Source organism: Chamaea fasciata, unplaced genomic scaffold, assembly GCF_029207755.1.
Source record: "Chamaea fasciata isolate MVZ Bird 193981 ecotype frontalis unplaced genomic scaffold, bChaFas1.0.hap1 SCAF_15, whole genome shotgun sequence".
Classification (NCBI taxonomy): Eukaryota; Metazoa; Chordata; class Aves; order Passeriformes; family Sylviidae; genus Chamaea; species Chamaea fasciata.
In genome coordinates, this window is record NW_027094100.1 from 17,274,543 (window position 1) to 17,288,807 (window position 14,265).

The window sequence follows — 14,265 nt, forward strand, 5'->3', positions numbered from 1 at the left end:
CTCCAGCCAGCCCAGGGTCATACCTGTGTGGCACCTGCATGTCCCTTTGGAATGTCCCTGCTGCCAGCCACGGTCCCTGCTGCTCTGCCACCCTCATGCATGGAACTGAAAGTCCTGAGAGGCCCCAAAAAGCCTTGCAACACCCAAGAAAATGATGTTGAGAATTTTAAAATGAAAGAAAGATAGAGGTTTTAGAGAGGCAAACCTGTCCTCTGCTCGAGAGCCCTGATTTGCAGTCCAGCCACTGCCACCTCTCACCCCAGTCTGATGGATGCAATGAATTAACCACCTATCAATCAAAATCTAGATAGCCAAGGTTTCATGAAGATGAATCTGAACAAGTGTCCTGGAAACAGGAGAGATAAACCAGACTGCTCGAAATCTGCTCTCTCTTTTATCCTGCTAGAAACTGTCACTACAGAGACAAAGATGGTGGCGAGGCGATACCAAGGGTCAGGACATTTTACTCTGCTCTTCCCAACCTGCCTTAGCTCAAATCAGATATAAAATATCCCGTAAGCACTGAGATAGGGCAGCATTAATTCTGCAGGAACATATGGCCTGGGTTCCTGCAAGATGCTTGTCTGGACACAGCAGCTGTCTGGACAATTAATCTTCGCCAACAGCGCATGTCAAGCCCAGATGCCCACGTTCGGCACCTCGTCACAGGTAGTGGCAGAGCTGTCACACACACAGGGCTCTGCAACTGCTCCACAGCCTCAGACTGTGTGTCCTCACCAAATCCAAGCACAGGAGGCGCAGGCAGCATCACCCTCCTCTCAACAGGCAGCTTGCTCAACCAAGAAAAGTGTACCTTGTTTACACATTACAGCAAAAGTGTATGGCCAAGGTGAATGTATTTTATAAAAATGATCAAGCAAAACCAGTGTTGATTTCTGTTACAGACAGACATTCCTGCAGGAGGGAAGCAGCCATCAGTGCTGGAGACGAAGAGACCTGGTCGGATATCAAAGGTTATCCATGATCACTATGGAGCTAAAGGCAAACCTAGAGCTCAGGAGAGCCACACAGGTGTGAGTGTGCTCAGGGAGAAATTCAGGGCAGCAGACACAGCTCAACAGTCCCTTTTTATAGCACACACTCCATAACTCCATGTGCAAAGTGGCCACAACAGGCAGCTTTAGCAGGGGTGATAAAAGCCTTCACTGTGTGAAGAGTTTAGAATTTAAGTGGGCAAATCATCCTGGACGTGTCTCACACCTGTGCTTGAGGAATGTCCTAGGGATCACTTGAGAACACCCTGCGTGTAATCTATTCCAGGGAGTATACTCCGGTATCCAGCACAGAGTGATTGATTTATTTTCCAACAGATGCTTAGAGAGACATGGGAAAATGACAGGGATGCTGGATCTTAAATAGTCTCTGTATGTAGCAGGACTATGATCCCTTTATTATCTAAAAATAAACACTTTCAGCGGGAGGAGGAAACACTTTTTTGCGGGAAGGGATGAACCACAATACACTTTTCTTTCTCCAAAACACATAAAGCATTGGGAAATTACTTTAAAATATCAGTACCTCTCACAGGATGGAGATAGACGGAGTTAAACCCCCAGGAAGATCATGACTGGACTATCTGAAATGTAGCCACTTCCATGTAAAACATTTGGCAATCTCAGGGAAATATTTTGTATTTCAGAGCTTTTCAAGATGCTGCCAGAGCACTGTGATCACAATGACTCACTGAAGTTGTACAAAGAAAAGAATCAAACAGGGACATTTTGAGCCTATCCAGAAGGAAATGAAGCATGGCAAGAAAACACACTATTTTTATCGGTGCTTTGTTTCATGCAGCAATTGCAATGTTCGAGTCAGACAGCTCCACACCCCAGATCGCGCTCCCAGCAAGTTCCTTGGAGCCTCTCCCCTGCACCTCACAGCTTCCCGTGGCAGCAGCCAGGGCTTGGCAACACCCGGGGAGGCTCAGCATTCCAAAGATTGGATTGGATATCTCAATCTGCACCTTGAGTCCTCGTCTCATCCCTTCCATGGGAAGAAGCTGCTGCTTTTCCCTGTTTTTATGTTTCTGTTGAAACCAGAGAAGTCAGAGTGTGGCTGCCTCCTTCCCCCTTTGCAGGGCAGGGCTCTCCAAGGCTCCCTGCAGTGACTCCTACCTGGGTTACAACACTGCAGCTGCTTGGCCCAGAAGCTCTCTCAAAAAGCTCAAGCTATTCTGGCCAGAAAACACCTGAACCTCAGATAAACCTGTGGGTAAATTACAGCCACTGGGTCAGCCAGAATTAACTCTTCTAGGCTAAATTTAGGATGGCTTCCAGCCTCAGCTTTACAGCACCCCGGTTGGAAGTCAGAGAGGCCAGAAGAAAGCTCGTCCATGTGGCGGTGTTCTTACAAAGAACAATTTTGTATACTTGGCTGGCATGGATCACTTGGGAGAGGAAAATTATCACCCAGCTATTTGCATTGCAATCCCAAACTGTTGTATCTTAGTGCACACCATGTCTGACTCACACCCATTTCAGTGGCTTTAAGCACTTCGTGATTTTTGCCTCAGTCCTTTTGATAAGAAGCTTTTGCTCCTTCCAGGAGAATGTTCTTCCTGCAGCTGGTTTAGCTTCTCCTTGATTCTTGCAGGATTGATTTTAGGATGTTACTGTGCCCCAGCAAGGAGGAGTTTTTCAGTTTCAGAAGATCTGAGGTGAACCCCCAGTCCTCTTCCCTCACTACACACCATTGCTTTACAATCAAAACATCTGCAGTTCCTAAATAACTCACTTGGGCTTGGGGTTTATATAAAGATCTTGAAGATCTTGACTCACCAGATTGCTTGTGGCATTTGGATAAAATTAGTTGGAAAGCAGCTCCATGGCCTACAGATCCAGGATACTTGGCATTTGTAAAAAAGAAAAAGCTAATAAAACAAGCCCACACCTATCAGCTCTCATCTCAGGGGCAGAAGGACACATGGCACACACAGACAGTGCCCCAGCAGGGATGGGAAATCAGTTTTACTCAGGAGTGTATGAAAGGAAGCCCAGCAAACCTCTCTGCCCTTGCTCAGGTGGATTTTAATCCCGTATTTTCCTGTACTAAAGAAAGCATGGCTTGCTTCCTTGCAGTTCATAAGAAGCTCCTCGTAATTTAACTTTACATAAACAAGCTGCCAGAGCTGCCTCCAGTGCTCACCCTGCTCATGCCCCTTCCCCGCTCCTCACTGCATTTTGCTCCACGTGTTAAAAATGGTTTATGAGGAAGACACTGAAGTCACTTCCAGTTACATCCCAGGCCAGGTTTGCATGCCCACATCCGTATGTGCCAGCCCTCCACGTACTCGAGTACAGCAAAAAGCACTCTGCAGGCTCTGATGAGCTGAAATGCCTGGGAGCAAAACACACAGCAGATTGTTTTACATTCTCAGAAGCTCTAATGGCAATGACCAGCAATGAACAGAGGCTGATGAACCAAAAGAGGAAGGAAAAGTTTCCTTTGATTTCCAATACTTTGTTCCTATGTATAAAAGGCACTTTGAGCACTTTCCTTTCCTGCGAGTTACGCAGAGTGACTGCAGGGATCTCTGCAGAAATATTTACTTGTCTTGTGGCAGTGCTGGAACAAACCACAGATCCACACTTCTACTGAGTAACTTAGAACCACAGAATGGGCTGGGCTGGAAGGGACCTTAAAGCTCACGTCTTTCCAAAGGCAGGGACACCTTTAATTAGACCAGGCTGCTCCAAGCCCCGTCCAAACTGGCCTGGGACATTTCCAGGGATCCAGGGGCAGCCCAGCTTCTCTGGCACCCTGTGCCAGGGCCTGCCCACCCTCCCAGGGAACAATTCCTTCCCGGTATCCCATCTAACCCTGCCCTCTGGCATTGGGGGTCCAGTTCCTGATGCAGAGTCCCTCACCAGGTTCCTTGCAGTCCCTTCAGACACTGGCAGAGGCTCTGAGGTCTCCACACAACCTTCCCCTCTCCAGGCTGAACACTCCCAGACCAGGCTGGCTCCATCGGGGAGGTGCTCCAGTCCCCTCAGCACAAAGCCCTTCTCCAGCTTGGCATGTACTGTCACAGCAGTATGTGCTATTTGCTATAAAGACTATTTGCATAGTGTGTATAGATAATTATCCTATCAACTTCCCCATCCATGAAGAAAGCATTTTCATTTGGAGCTGAGGGCTGAGTTTGTACTGCCAGTCCACATAGAAGCTGTAAGAATTTTGGAGCCGTTTATCTTGCACCATTTTGCATTTTACTGGCTTCAAATGCTGAAACTTCGGGGGTCTCAGCGACTTTGTGCCTTTCCTGGAACCTGTTCCACCACTGTGCTCCTCAGATCCTGTGCCTGTGATGAAAGAAAGGGCCCTTACTCACTAACACACTTTTTTCTACAGAACTGAATCCTTTACCTGCTCTTTGCTTATTTTTCTGCAGCAGTAACTGTTTGAATTTCTAAAATTGTTGCTTTTCTGGTCAGCCTTGGCCTGTGCTGGCAGTTCTACCCAGTGAGCCAGGGTGATGCAAATCTGCAACCCAAGTGTTAAGTTTTTAATAGAAGCATTTCTACTCAATGCCAATAAAATGTTTCAAGCACCTGTAATTAAACAGTCTGGAGACAGATCTGCTCGTTAGAGCATTCAAAAAATCTGACAGTCTTTCAAAGCGATAAAAAAGGGGACAATTGTTTGATGTTAAATCTTTACTGCAAGAAAAATGAAGTTCTCTCCTTCTGCATCAGCCACCAGGAAACTGGTGGTGACTGGGGACTCAAGGAGAACAAAGTCGGCTGGTCACATTTGAGTTTGGTTGCTTTGAAGGGTGGTCTGCAGGGTTTTCTTATTTCTCTAAGACACTCCAACTTTTAAACAAAAGTTTCTGGAACTCTCCATGGGATTCCTTCTGCTTTGGTATTTTGTCTCTGTGTCAGTAGGTGTGATCACATATAAGCCATCTGCCTCATCAGAAATCTATAAGCAGCAAATGGCTTTTCAAGCAGCTCAAAATTGGAATAGAAGGATGTGAACAAGCAGTTATTAAAACAAGATGTTAATATGAGAAGAGCCGATTTATTTTTATTAAAAATGTAATTCAATCCAAGAATTCTCTGGAGTCAGTTTGATGGGCGATGCGTGTGCGTGGCGAGCAATTCCGAGCACACTCCAGTAGGAATGGAGGGGGTTGGGAAGGACCTGTGCTTCCAGGTGCTGCCTGGTGGCCTCCCAAAGTTTCTTTGGAGGATGAGCTCTTTGGGCTGTGGTGGAGAAAGGCACCCAGCCCTGCCTTTCATGGGGGAGCAGGTCCTGTGTGCCCCGGGACAGGCCTGTCCTGCAGCCACCTCCCAGGGATGCTCAGTCTCCAGGACAACAGACTCCTGCTTTGGCTGGCAGAAGCAAACACCCAACCTGATGGGAACTCTGCCCCACAGTTATTTCTTACAGCTCTCAGCCCAAATGCAGTTTGGGCAGGAGTCTACAAATGAACTTCACAGAGGCTGCAAAAACCAAGAAAGTCAATGGTAGAAGGAGCTCGAGTGACTGCAGCCTGTCACATCAAAAGGCTGGAGCAATTCTTCCTCTCCAGAGCTGGGCTGGGGCATTCTCACTGTTGGTTTCTAACACCTCCCGCTTGTATGATCAGAAACACTCTGATGGTTTGAGCTCTCTTCCCAGGCGTCTTTAATGCAAAATGCTGTTACAAAACACCCTTTGCAGGCTCCCAAAGCAAGTCCTTCTTGGAAACAAAGCGCAGATGCCAGAGCTGGGAGCGAGGATCCAGGTTTCTGAGTCGAGATAAACAAAATCTTTCCCTAATTCACCACTGGCAAGCTCTGTGTTTAACGAGAAGGCAAAGAAAACTTCCCCCCACACTCTGCGAGGCAAAGGCAGGCACAGGCAGCTATCCCAAGCATTTCACAGCAGTAATTTTCCATTTCCATTAAGAAAGACAGTTCAAGCTTTTTTTTTTTGTTGTTGAAATTTAACTGTAGTGATGGAGAACTTTGCTCCTTCCTCTTAACACCCCCTTCAGCCTGGCCTGTTCCCCAGCACCCAGCGAGGCAGGGCTGAAGGAACTCCTGCACAGTGCTGGACAAAGCTGGTTCCTTCCACACACAGAATTCCAGCAGTTCTCAAAAGAAAGAACTCAGGCAAGCTTGTAAGGCAGGGCTTGAGGAAGAAATCACAGTGACCCACTGAGGCTGCCCTGTAAACCCAGACTAAAATCATCGAGCTGGCTACTCTGGCACAACTCATCCCAACAGCTCCTCCTGCACCCTCGAAAGGGAGCTCTAAATATCCCATTAAGTCTTCAACTTCACATTAATTTCTGTGCTAACTGGCTGGGGACCCACAAACAGGAAGGATGATGTTACTCCTGAGGAAGAGCTGATTTCCAGTAACTAAACCACGCTAAATAAATTGACTGCTTGTTTCTGTAGAGACCTTTTGATGAAATTTTTTCCGCATTTTCTTTTTCCTCAAAGCAAATTTCAAACCTGAGGAGGTCTGAACCCAGGGGTGACACTGGCAAGGACTGACTGCTTGTCAATACCAACAAAACTTCCAGGTTTTCCCCAGCCAGCTTAAAGAGTTGCATGTTCCTTCCTCCTGCTGCCAGTTCAATGGCTCCTGATGGCAAGGGAATGAATTATGGCTCTATTTGAGCTACAGCTTTTATAATTAACTCTACAGATTGATTTCTGCAGAAATCATTCTTTAACTAGGAATTCCCTACTCCCAGAATGGCCTCTACTCAGATAAACTATTTAAGAGTTTACCTGGCACTCAAGTACATTAAATTTCAGTTTCATCTTTCAAGCACAGCAATACTTTGAATTGTATTTCATACAGTGTATTTCTGTTTGCTACTGATAACTTGAAGTTTCTGAGACTATTGTAATTACTGATTGACTTGACTCATTCTGAATCCAGAATCTTCCTGGAAAAATACCATCTGAGCCAAAAAAAAAAAAAAAAAAAAAAAAAAAGCCTCCAAAAACATACAGGGCATATAATGTTGGGTTTAACCTGTATCTTAGGCCTAATTCACACATTTGTTCAGCACAGACACCCAAGAGAAGAAGCAGCTGTGAATATCAACAAGAATAAACTGCAAAATAAATAGCTAATTGTCTGAAAAAGGAAATAAAATCTCACTTTGCTGTTCTTGATATTGAGAATCTTTTAGAGATTGTGGAGAATACCCGAGGTTTGGGGACAAGCTGGGGAAGGCAGCCGAGGAGGAGGAGGATGGAGAGCTGTGCTGCTTGCACTGGCACAAGACGAGTTATTGTTACCAGAAAACACAGATGCCATTTGTAAAACAGCTTAGACAAGTGCCCCTAATTATCTCTCAGGATTCACAACATGTTTAAATACTCTTAGAGCATTAAAGAATCAACCCAAGAGCATGTAATATAATATAAAAGCACTCTTTCAGCTGCTATGAACATCTATAGTGTCATTTACTAATCTCTTGGTGATGACCCTGAAATTAAGGCAAAACTTGCAGTGGAGCATCTGAACTGTAGGCTTCGAAGTCCAGAGATGTGACCTTTGTAAAGCCAAAATCCATCAGTTAGCCTTTGTGCATTTATAGATACTCAGAGCTTCCAATGTGTGTTAAATATATTGTCCATAATCCCCGAAGTCAAAGGTTAACAGCTGCACTTCAGGAGATGTGGCTACACTGGTGACTACAGCTGGGTCACTATTTCATGCTGACTACCATGGTGCTTATTTTATCCAGGAGTAGATTTATTTAAATAGGCAGTTAGCTGTTGGAAAAGCAAAGATAGAAGAGAGTCTGAAATACATACAATTTCAGCAATGGGGAGAGGAAAACACCCCCACAGACTTGGACAACCACCAGAAACATTTAGATTCAAAGAGAATCTAACTTTCTTCAGATGATTATTTTCAAAAGCAGCAGCATTTGTTTGGAACACCCTGCGTTAGACACCCATATTCTGGGAGATAACTAAAAAAAACTTCCATCAGCCTAGTTGGCTCCTTCAGGAAAGAGCAAGCCCTCATATCAGGGAAGATGGATTTCTAAAAGCTTTTTCTTCCACGTGCTTTGTTCCACCTGCAAAACTTGACCTTTGGTTTCAGCAGCCACGCACAGCCCCAGGGTGGGGGCAGAGAACTGCTCAGTCAAACGCAGGAGTGGGAGCACAGAGAGCCACCCTGGGATGCCCAAAGGTCTCCTTTAGGATTCAGTGCTTTATGTTCAGGGCCCTGTCTTCATCTGTTTAACAGCGCAGTTACCTGCAGGTCATACAAAAGGTAAAAGAGCCCTGCTCCTCACACTGCCTTCATCTATTCCCTCCAAATCCCCTCCTGCTGGAGTGGGTACAGGTGAACATCTCTCTACCTTCTGACTGGTTTTAAAAAAGACCAATACAGGTGGGAAAACCTGGGGAAATTCCAAGTAATCCTGAGACAATACCCTTCATTTTCATAAAATGCCATTTTGCCAATTTTTCTGAGCACATATTTTCTGTCAGTTTCTCCTTACCAACAACAGCTTATTTGGATGTTTTAGATATGAATTTCCTGTTGCTTTAAAAAATGTAAATTACACAAATCAACAGCACCCTGCAGTCTTCAGGGGTTCATCCAAGTATCTAGCTGTTGACATTTAAAACACCAGGCTGTCAAAAAGGAAGAGGATAGTCTAGTGCTTATATAAACTTAATTTCCTTGTTTCCATTAAAAAGTTATTAATTAAAAGGTAGTCTCAGCCAGGCTCACACTGTTCACACACAGCCAACTTCCTCTCATCCTACTCCATCGGGAAGATTATTTGGCATATTTATATTCTACTCAGGCAAAAATAGTATTTTATAATTCATCTTACAGCATGCCCAGGAGCAGTGCTAGCACCTTCACAAGGCACCTTCCTGCAGCACAGATGTGCACTGGCAACTACTGAAGCTTCCCACATTTACTAACTGCAGGTTGCTGGAATGTCCTGGCCAAATGGAATTAGACCTATGACATAGAAACGACCCTTTCACATCAGCGATTTCTTTGCCATGGATTTTAAAGTTACTAAGAATTGATGCCTACGCTGCATTTCATCCTCTGCGTGTACTAAGGGAAAAAATCAAGTTCTGCAGCAAGTCGCTGACAGCCACTGAGACCAGAGCACACCCTAAGCAGCAGCAGCTGCCCAGCTGGTTGGGGTTTGTCTCCTGTGGTGATGCCCTTCCTTACCTGGGGACACAGGGCCTCCAGCTGGCTGGCTGACATGCGAACCAATTTCACACCTTCCTCGTTGTTGGAGATGGAGCAGGCCAAGTTGGCAACCTGTGTCAGAGGGGGTTAGAAAACAAAACACAACTGTTAGAATTGGGGATTATTTCCTTCTGTAGAAAACTTTTGCAGTGACCCAACAGTGACCAGGAACCCATTATGGAACAAAAAGAGTCTACATTCGTTCTGTTCTCACCAGTTTTGAAACCACTAATGGCACCTGTTCCTTCTGTAAACATAAAACTGTAACACTTTGGATCATGGAATCCCAGAAGGGTTTGGGTTGGAGGGGAGCTCAAAGCCTGTTCATTGCCAGTCCTGCCATGGGCAGGGACACCTCCCACTGTCCCAGGCTGCTCCAAGCCCCAGTGTCCAACCTGGCCTTGGACACTGCCAGGGATCCAGGGGCAGCCACAGCTGCTCTGGGCACCCTGTGCCAGGGCCTGCCCACCCTCCCAGGGAACAATTCCTGCCCAAGATCCCATCCAGCCCTGCCCCCTGGCAGTGGGAAGCCATTCCCTGTGTCCTGGCCCTCCAGCCCTTGCAAATTGTCTCTCTCCATGTTTCCTGGAGCCCCTTCAGGCCCTGCAAGGCCACACTGAGCTCAGCCCAAAGCTTCTCCTCTCCAGGTGAGCAATCCCAGCTCTCCCAGCCTGTCCTGCCAGCAGAGCTGCTCCATCCCTCTGCTCATCCTGGAGCCTCCTCTGGCCTGGCTCCAGCAGCTCCAGCTCCTTCCTGTGCTGGGGCAGGTGGGGTCTCACTCCCAGCCAGTCAAACACGGCAGACATCACTGCTAGCCCTGATCAGGGTGAGTTCTCTCCAGTAAAATGCACAAGAGTAGCACAGGCAGCAGCTACATTCACAGTTTAACAGCCCAATCCCAGCAGGGTGAGACAGCAGCAGCCCCACAGAGCTCAAGCTGGTTTGCTGGTGTTCCATGAGGGCCCCTCTGTGACAGGACGTGTCAGGTAAAGCCTGGCAGGTGCTCCTCCAGCCCTCTCTCTATGCTGCAATTCATCAAATAAAACCAGTACAGGAGATCTTCAAGATGCATCCACAGGCCTCCAAAATTTGAATAGGATCTCTCATGATGCTAAAAACTTTACTCCACAACCTTGACCCGCTGCACAGCATCACCCTTAACTAGGTCAGCCTGAAGCAGGGACCTCTGTAAACACCTGCCTTTTAAGAGCATGGAGGATGGGGACAGCACAGAATATTTTAGTAATTGAAGATACTCCTCATCCCAGTTCTACTCTCAGGGGAAGGAAGTCTGAAATAAGTTACATTTCTCAGCTGACAGGTGAATGACAAGCATGTTATTCTGAGCCATTTGAACACAGAAAGCTGTAAAAATAGCAGCAAGTGAACTGAGACGAACACCGAGTACTGTCCTTCCAGAGGCTGAGCAACCTGCAAAGCCCCCTGTAAATGTGCCATAAAAGCATCACCAGGAGCCAGCAGATGCTCAGTAACACCACTGAACCAGATTTCTCCAGATACTTTTCTCTATAAGCTGGGGAATTTCCATTCTGCCTTTAATTAAACTATTCTCTGCATTCATGTAAGTCATTCTGAAGTAGTATCTGCAGCTCTACCACATGCTTTTCCCCCTCCCCAAGCCCTTCCCTCACGGCAGATGTTCCCACACAGAATACATTACTGTCCTGCCAATCACCAGGCACGTGCCATTACACTTGAACAGCATTTTTCATCAATCCCATGATCAATTTGGGGAGCAAAATCAAGTTCCCACCGCAAAGCACACAGCCTCTTCCTCCCTCCAGCTCCAAGCCAAGTTACAGAGGATGGAAAGCAAGGGTGTCAAGAGGAGAGGTGTTTCCAGCACAGAACAAGCAAGAAAACAGATGTGACAGCACATATTTGGAGGAAAACAAACTGAAGTTGAGAGAAAGCCTGTGCAGCATCAACAACACAAAGGAAACCCTGCCAGCTCTCAGGAATATTTGTGTCCTGCTCCCAAAGTTTCTCTTCCACTCATGTTTGGATTCAAGTCCTGCACATGCAGGGGTGAATTGCAGGATGTCCCCAGTTCTCTGTACAATGCTGCAGGCAGGGCCCAGCTGAGCCAGGGCTCTGTGCTCCCTCTCTGTGAACAGCTCCAGCCCCTCTGCGTGGTACCCCAACAAACAGCTGGCCCTGGAACACCCTCTCACACAGGGGTTGTGTTTGAACATCAGTGAGTTTTCCTGCACAACTGCCACGCCCTGAATCCCTAGTTCCCAGTGAGCTGCTGGGATGATGTAAAAGTACATCATGCTTTTGTTTAGAGGCTGACAAGAATCAAAGGACAATCAGGTGCCATGATTTAAAAGTCAAATAAAGATTTTGCTGTTGGTTTAAGCACAGGTCATATTTTTGAGAAACAGCAGTTTGCCAATATTTTTTATGGTCCGTATTTCCCCATCATTCCTGCCTCCACAGGAGCATTACAGCCTCTAGCAGCGAGGAGAACACAAAGCTCTATTGAGCAGGGGCAGAATAAAAGCGACATTGAAGCACCACAAGATCAGCCTCTCCGATATCTGGAGATGTTGTGCTGTCTCTCAAGCCAAATGTGATGAATCAAGCACACAGAAACCCTGCTCTATCTGAACACAGAGGCAAAGAACTTAATAATGGAGTGTCCCCACCGCGGTATAATGAAAATTTGCTTTTTTGCACAGTCATTTTTGAGCAGTCATTTTTCTTCTGAATACCCAACTGATGGCAATTCTTCTTTAGAAAGCGCTTGGCTGGCACTGCCAACCCTCATGAAAGGAGCGTGTGTGCTTCCCTGACTGAGGGTCTTTGGCAGTTTAAGACAATCCAACTGTTGGCTGCCACATCCCATCCCAGGCTGCGCCTCCAGAGCTCAACACTTCATTTCAGCACGCTCATCCAACAGGCAGCTATTCGCTCTGGCGGGGTGGCTTCTCTGCCAGATCAGCACACAAACTCCCCAGCAAACCCTTTGCTGAACATCAGAGCGAGGCAGAGACATGGCAGCAGCTGAGATGACTTCAGAGTGCTGCGGACAGGGCTGTAAATTCACAGCAGTGCAGTGTTTACTGCACCCATGGGAAGGCTCTGTCAAACTACTGGAAAACACTCACAAGCCTCTTAAAATTTGGAATTTAAGAAGACCCGTGTCTACTAATTAATCAAGTTGTAAATGGCATAACAATGAGGTATTTTAAACTGTCAGTAATTATCAGGTGCTCTATAAGGTGAATTCTGAAATTGCATGTGCCAGCTGAGGTGGATGACTGCAGGATCAAGAAATTTAATTTTAAAAGTGCCTGAAAGGAGTCATCTTCAATAATTCCTGGATGATCTGACAAAATAACTTCAAACTCCCTCTCCCTTCAGAGGATAGGGTATTGCTGGCCAGTTATTTGGCACATACCCATAAAACACTGGATTTTGTAGCTGAGATGAAGATCAACTCTTTCAAAGCCCACAGAGTGCTTGGAAATCATACATTTCCAAAACTTCTAAATTAGATAATGCACCTCAAGGGAACAAAAATTTCCTTTAAATCAAATGTGAATTAAATAGTTTCTCCATGTCTCCAACAAAGCAGCTGACTGACATAGTAAGTGGTCAGACTTGATTTAGAAAGAAGAACACTTGTGCTTGAGAGCAAAATAGCAATTGAATTCCCGCTGCATTTGTTCATTCCTACCATTCAATATCATCAAGTCCCTTTACATAAGCACTACTGGCACAGGCATCAAAGGAGACAAAACCACTGCAAATAATGTAATCAGCACAACGAGCAATCTCTTGAAAAAAGTTAAAAATACACTGGGAATGAAGACAGCCCCAAGAGCGTGGCCCCGCGCAGTTCAGACACCTCTTGCTGCTGACAGACTGATTTAAAAGTAGATTTCAGGGCCCTCTCACTTCAGACTCCACAGCCACAGCCCAGAGACAGCTTCTCAGGCCCCAAAAGGCAGGGCAGACCCCAAGCAGCTGCTGGTATTTAGAGGAATGAGCTTAAATTTCCCCCCAGTGACAAATGCAGTGCACAGCCCCAGCCATTCCTAGCCCAGAGCTAACGGCGCCAAGCGGAACAGCTGGACAGGCTCATCTGGAAAGGGGCTTTCATGCACTGAGCAGTTTTTGAGACTCAAATCTCATTGTTTCTAGGGATGCCATCAGCACGCTGCAAGATGATTTGAGGTGAGTGGCTCTGGTGGCAGAACGGGAGGTGAATGGCCCTGAATCCAGGCCAGTCACCGGGGGGTTCCCTGGGCTCAGTCCTGTTTGATGTCTCTACTGGTGACCTGGCTGAGGGGATTGAGGACACCCTCAGCAAATGCACAGACAGCACCACGCTGGGCAGGAGGGTGGGTCTGCTGGAGGGCAGGAAGCTCTGCAAAGGGATCTGGACTGGCTGGAGCCATGGGCTGAGACTAATTGTGTCAGGTTCAACCAGGCCAGATGCTGGGTCCTGCCCTGGGATCACAAGAACCCATGGGTGCTCCAGGCTGGGAAGTGTCCAGCAGGAAAGGCCTTGGGGGCGCTGGTGACGGTGGCTGGCCATGAGCCCAGGGGTGCCCAAGAGGGCAAGATACTAATGGCCCTGGGGCTGTCCCAGGACAGCAGTGCTGGCACTGCTGGGGGACCTCGAGGGCTGTGTCCTGTTCTGGGCCCTCCTGGCCAGAGAGACCCGGAGGGGCTGGAGCGTCTCCAGGGCAGGGAACAGAGCTGGGAAGGGGCTGGAGCCCCAGGAGAGGCTGAGGGAGCTGGGAAAGGGGCTGAGCCTGGAGAAAAGGAGGCTCAGGGGGGACCTGGTGGCTCTGCACAACTCCCTGACAGGAGGGGACAGCCGGGGGGGTCGGGCTCTGCTCCCAGGGAGGAGGGACAGGAGGAGAGGGAACGGCCTCAGGCTGGGCCAGGGGAGGCTCAGGGTGGATATTAGAGAAAGTTTCCTCACTGGAAGCTTTGTCAAAGTCTGGCAGAGCTGCCCAGAGCAGTGGTGGAGTCACCATTCCTGGAGGGATTTAAAAGCCATGTGGATGT

The 14,265-nt window shown here is 47.2% G+C and overlaps 1 protein-coding gene across 2 annotated transcripts in view; it reads right to left on the reverse strand.

Annotated features, from left to right (window-relative positions):
- CTNNA1 (catenin alpha 1) overlaps window positions 1-14,265 on the reverse strand; it is a 117,581-nt gene that overhangs the window by 22,349 nt on the left and 80,967 nt on the right. For both annotated transcript variants that reach the window (XM_066197010.1, XM_066197011.1), the window contains exon 10: window positions 9,196-9,288. In XM_066197010.1, the coding sequence (XP_066053107.1) occupies window positions 9,196-9,288 (93 nt within the window). The remainder of the gene's footprint in view (window positions 1-9,195; window positions 9,289-14,265) is intronic.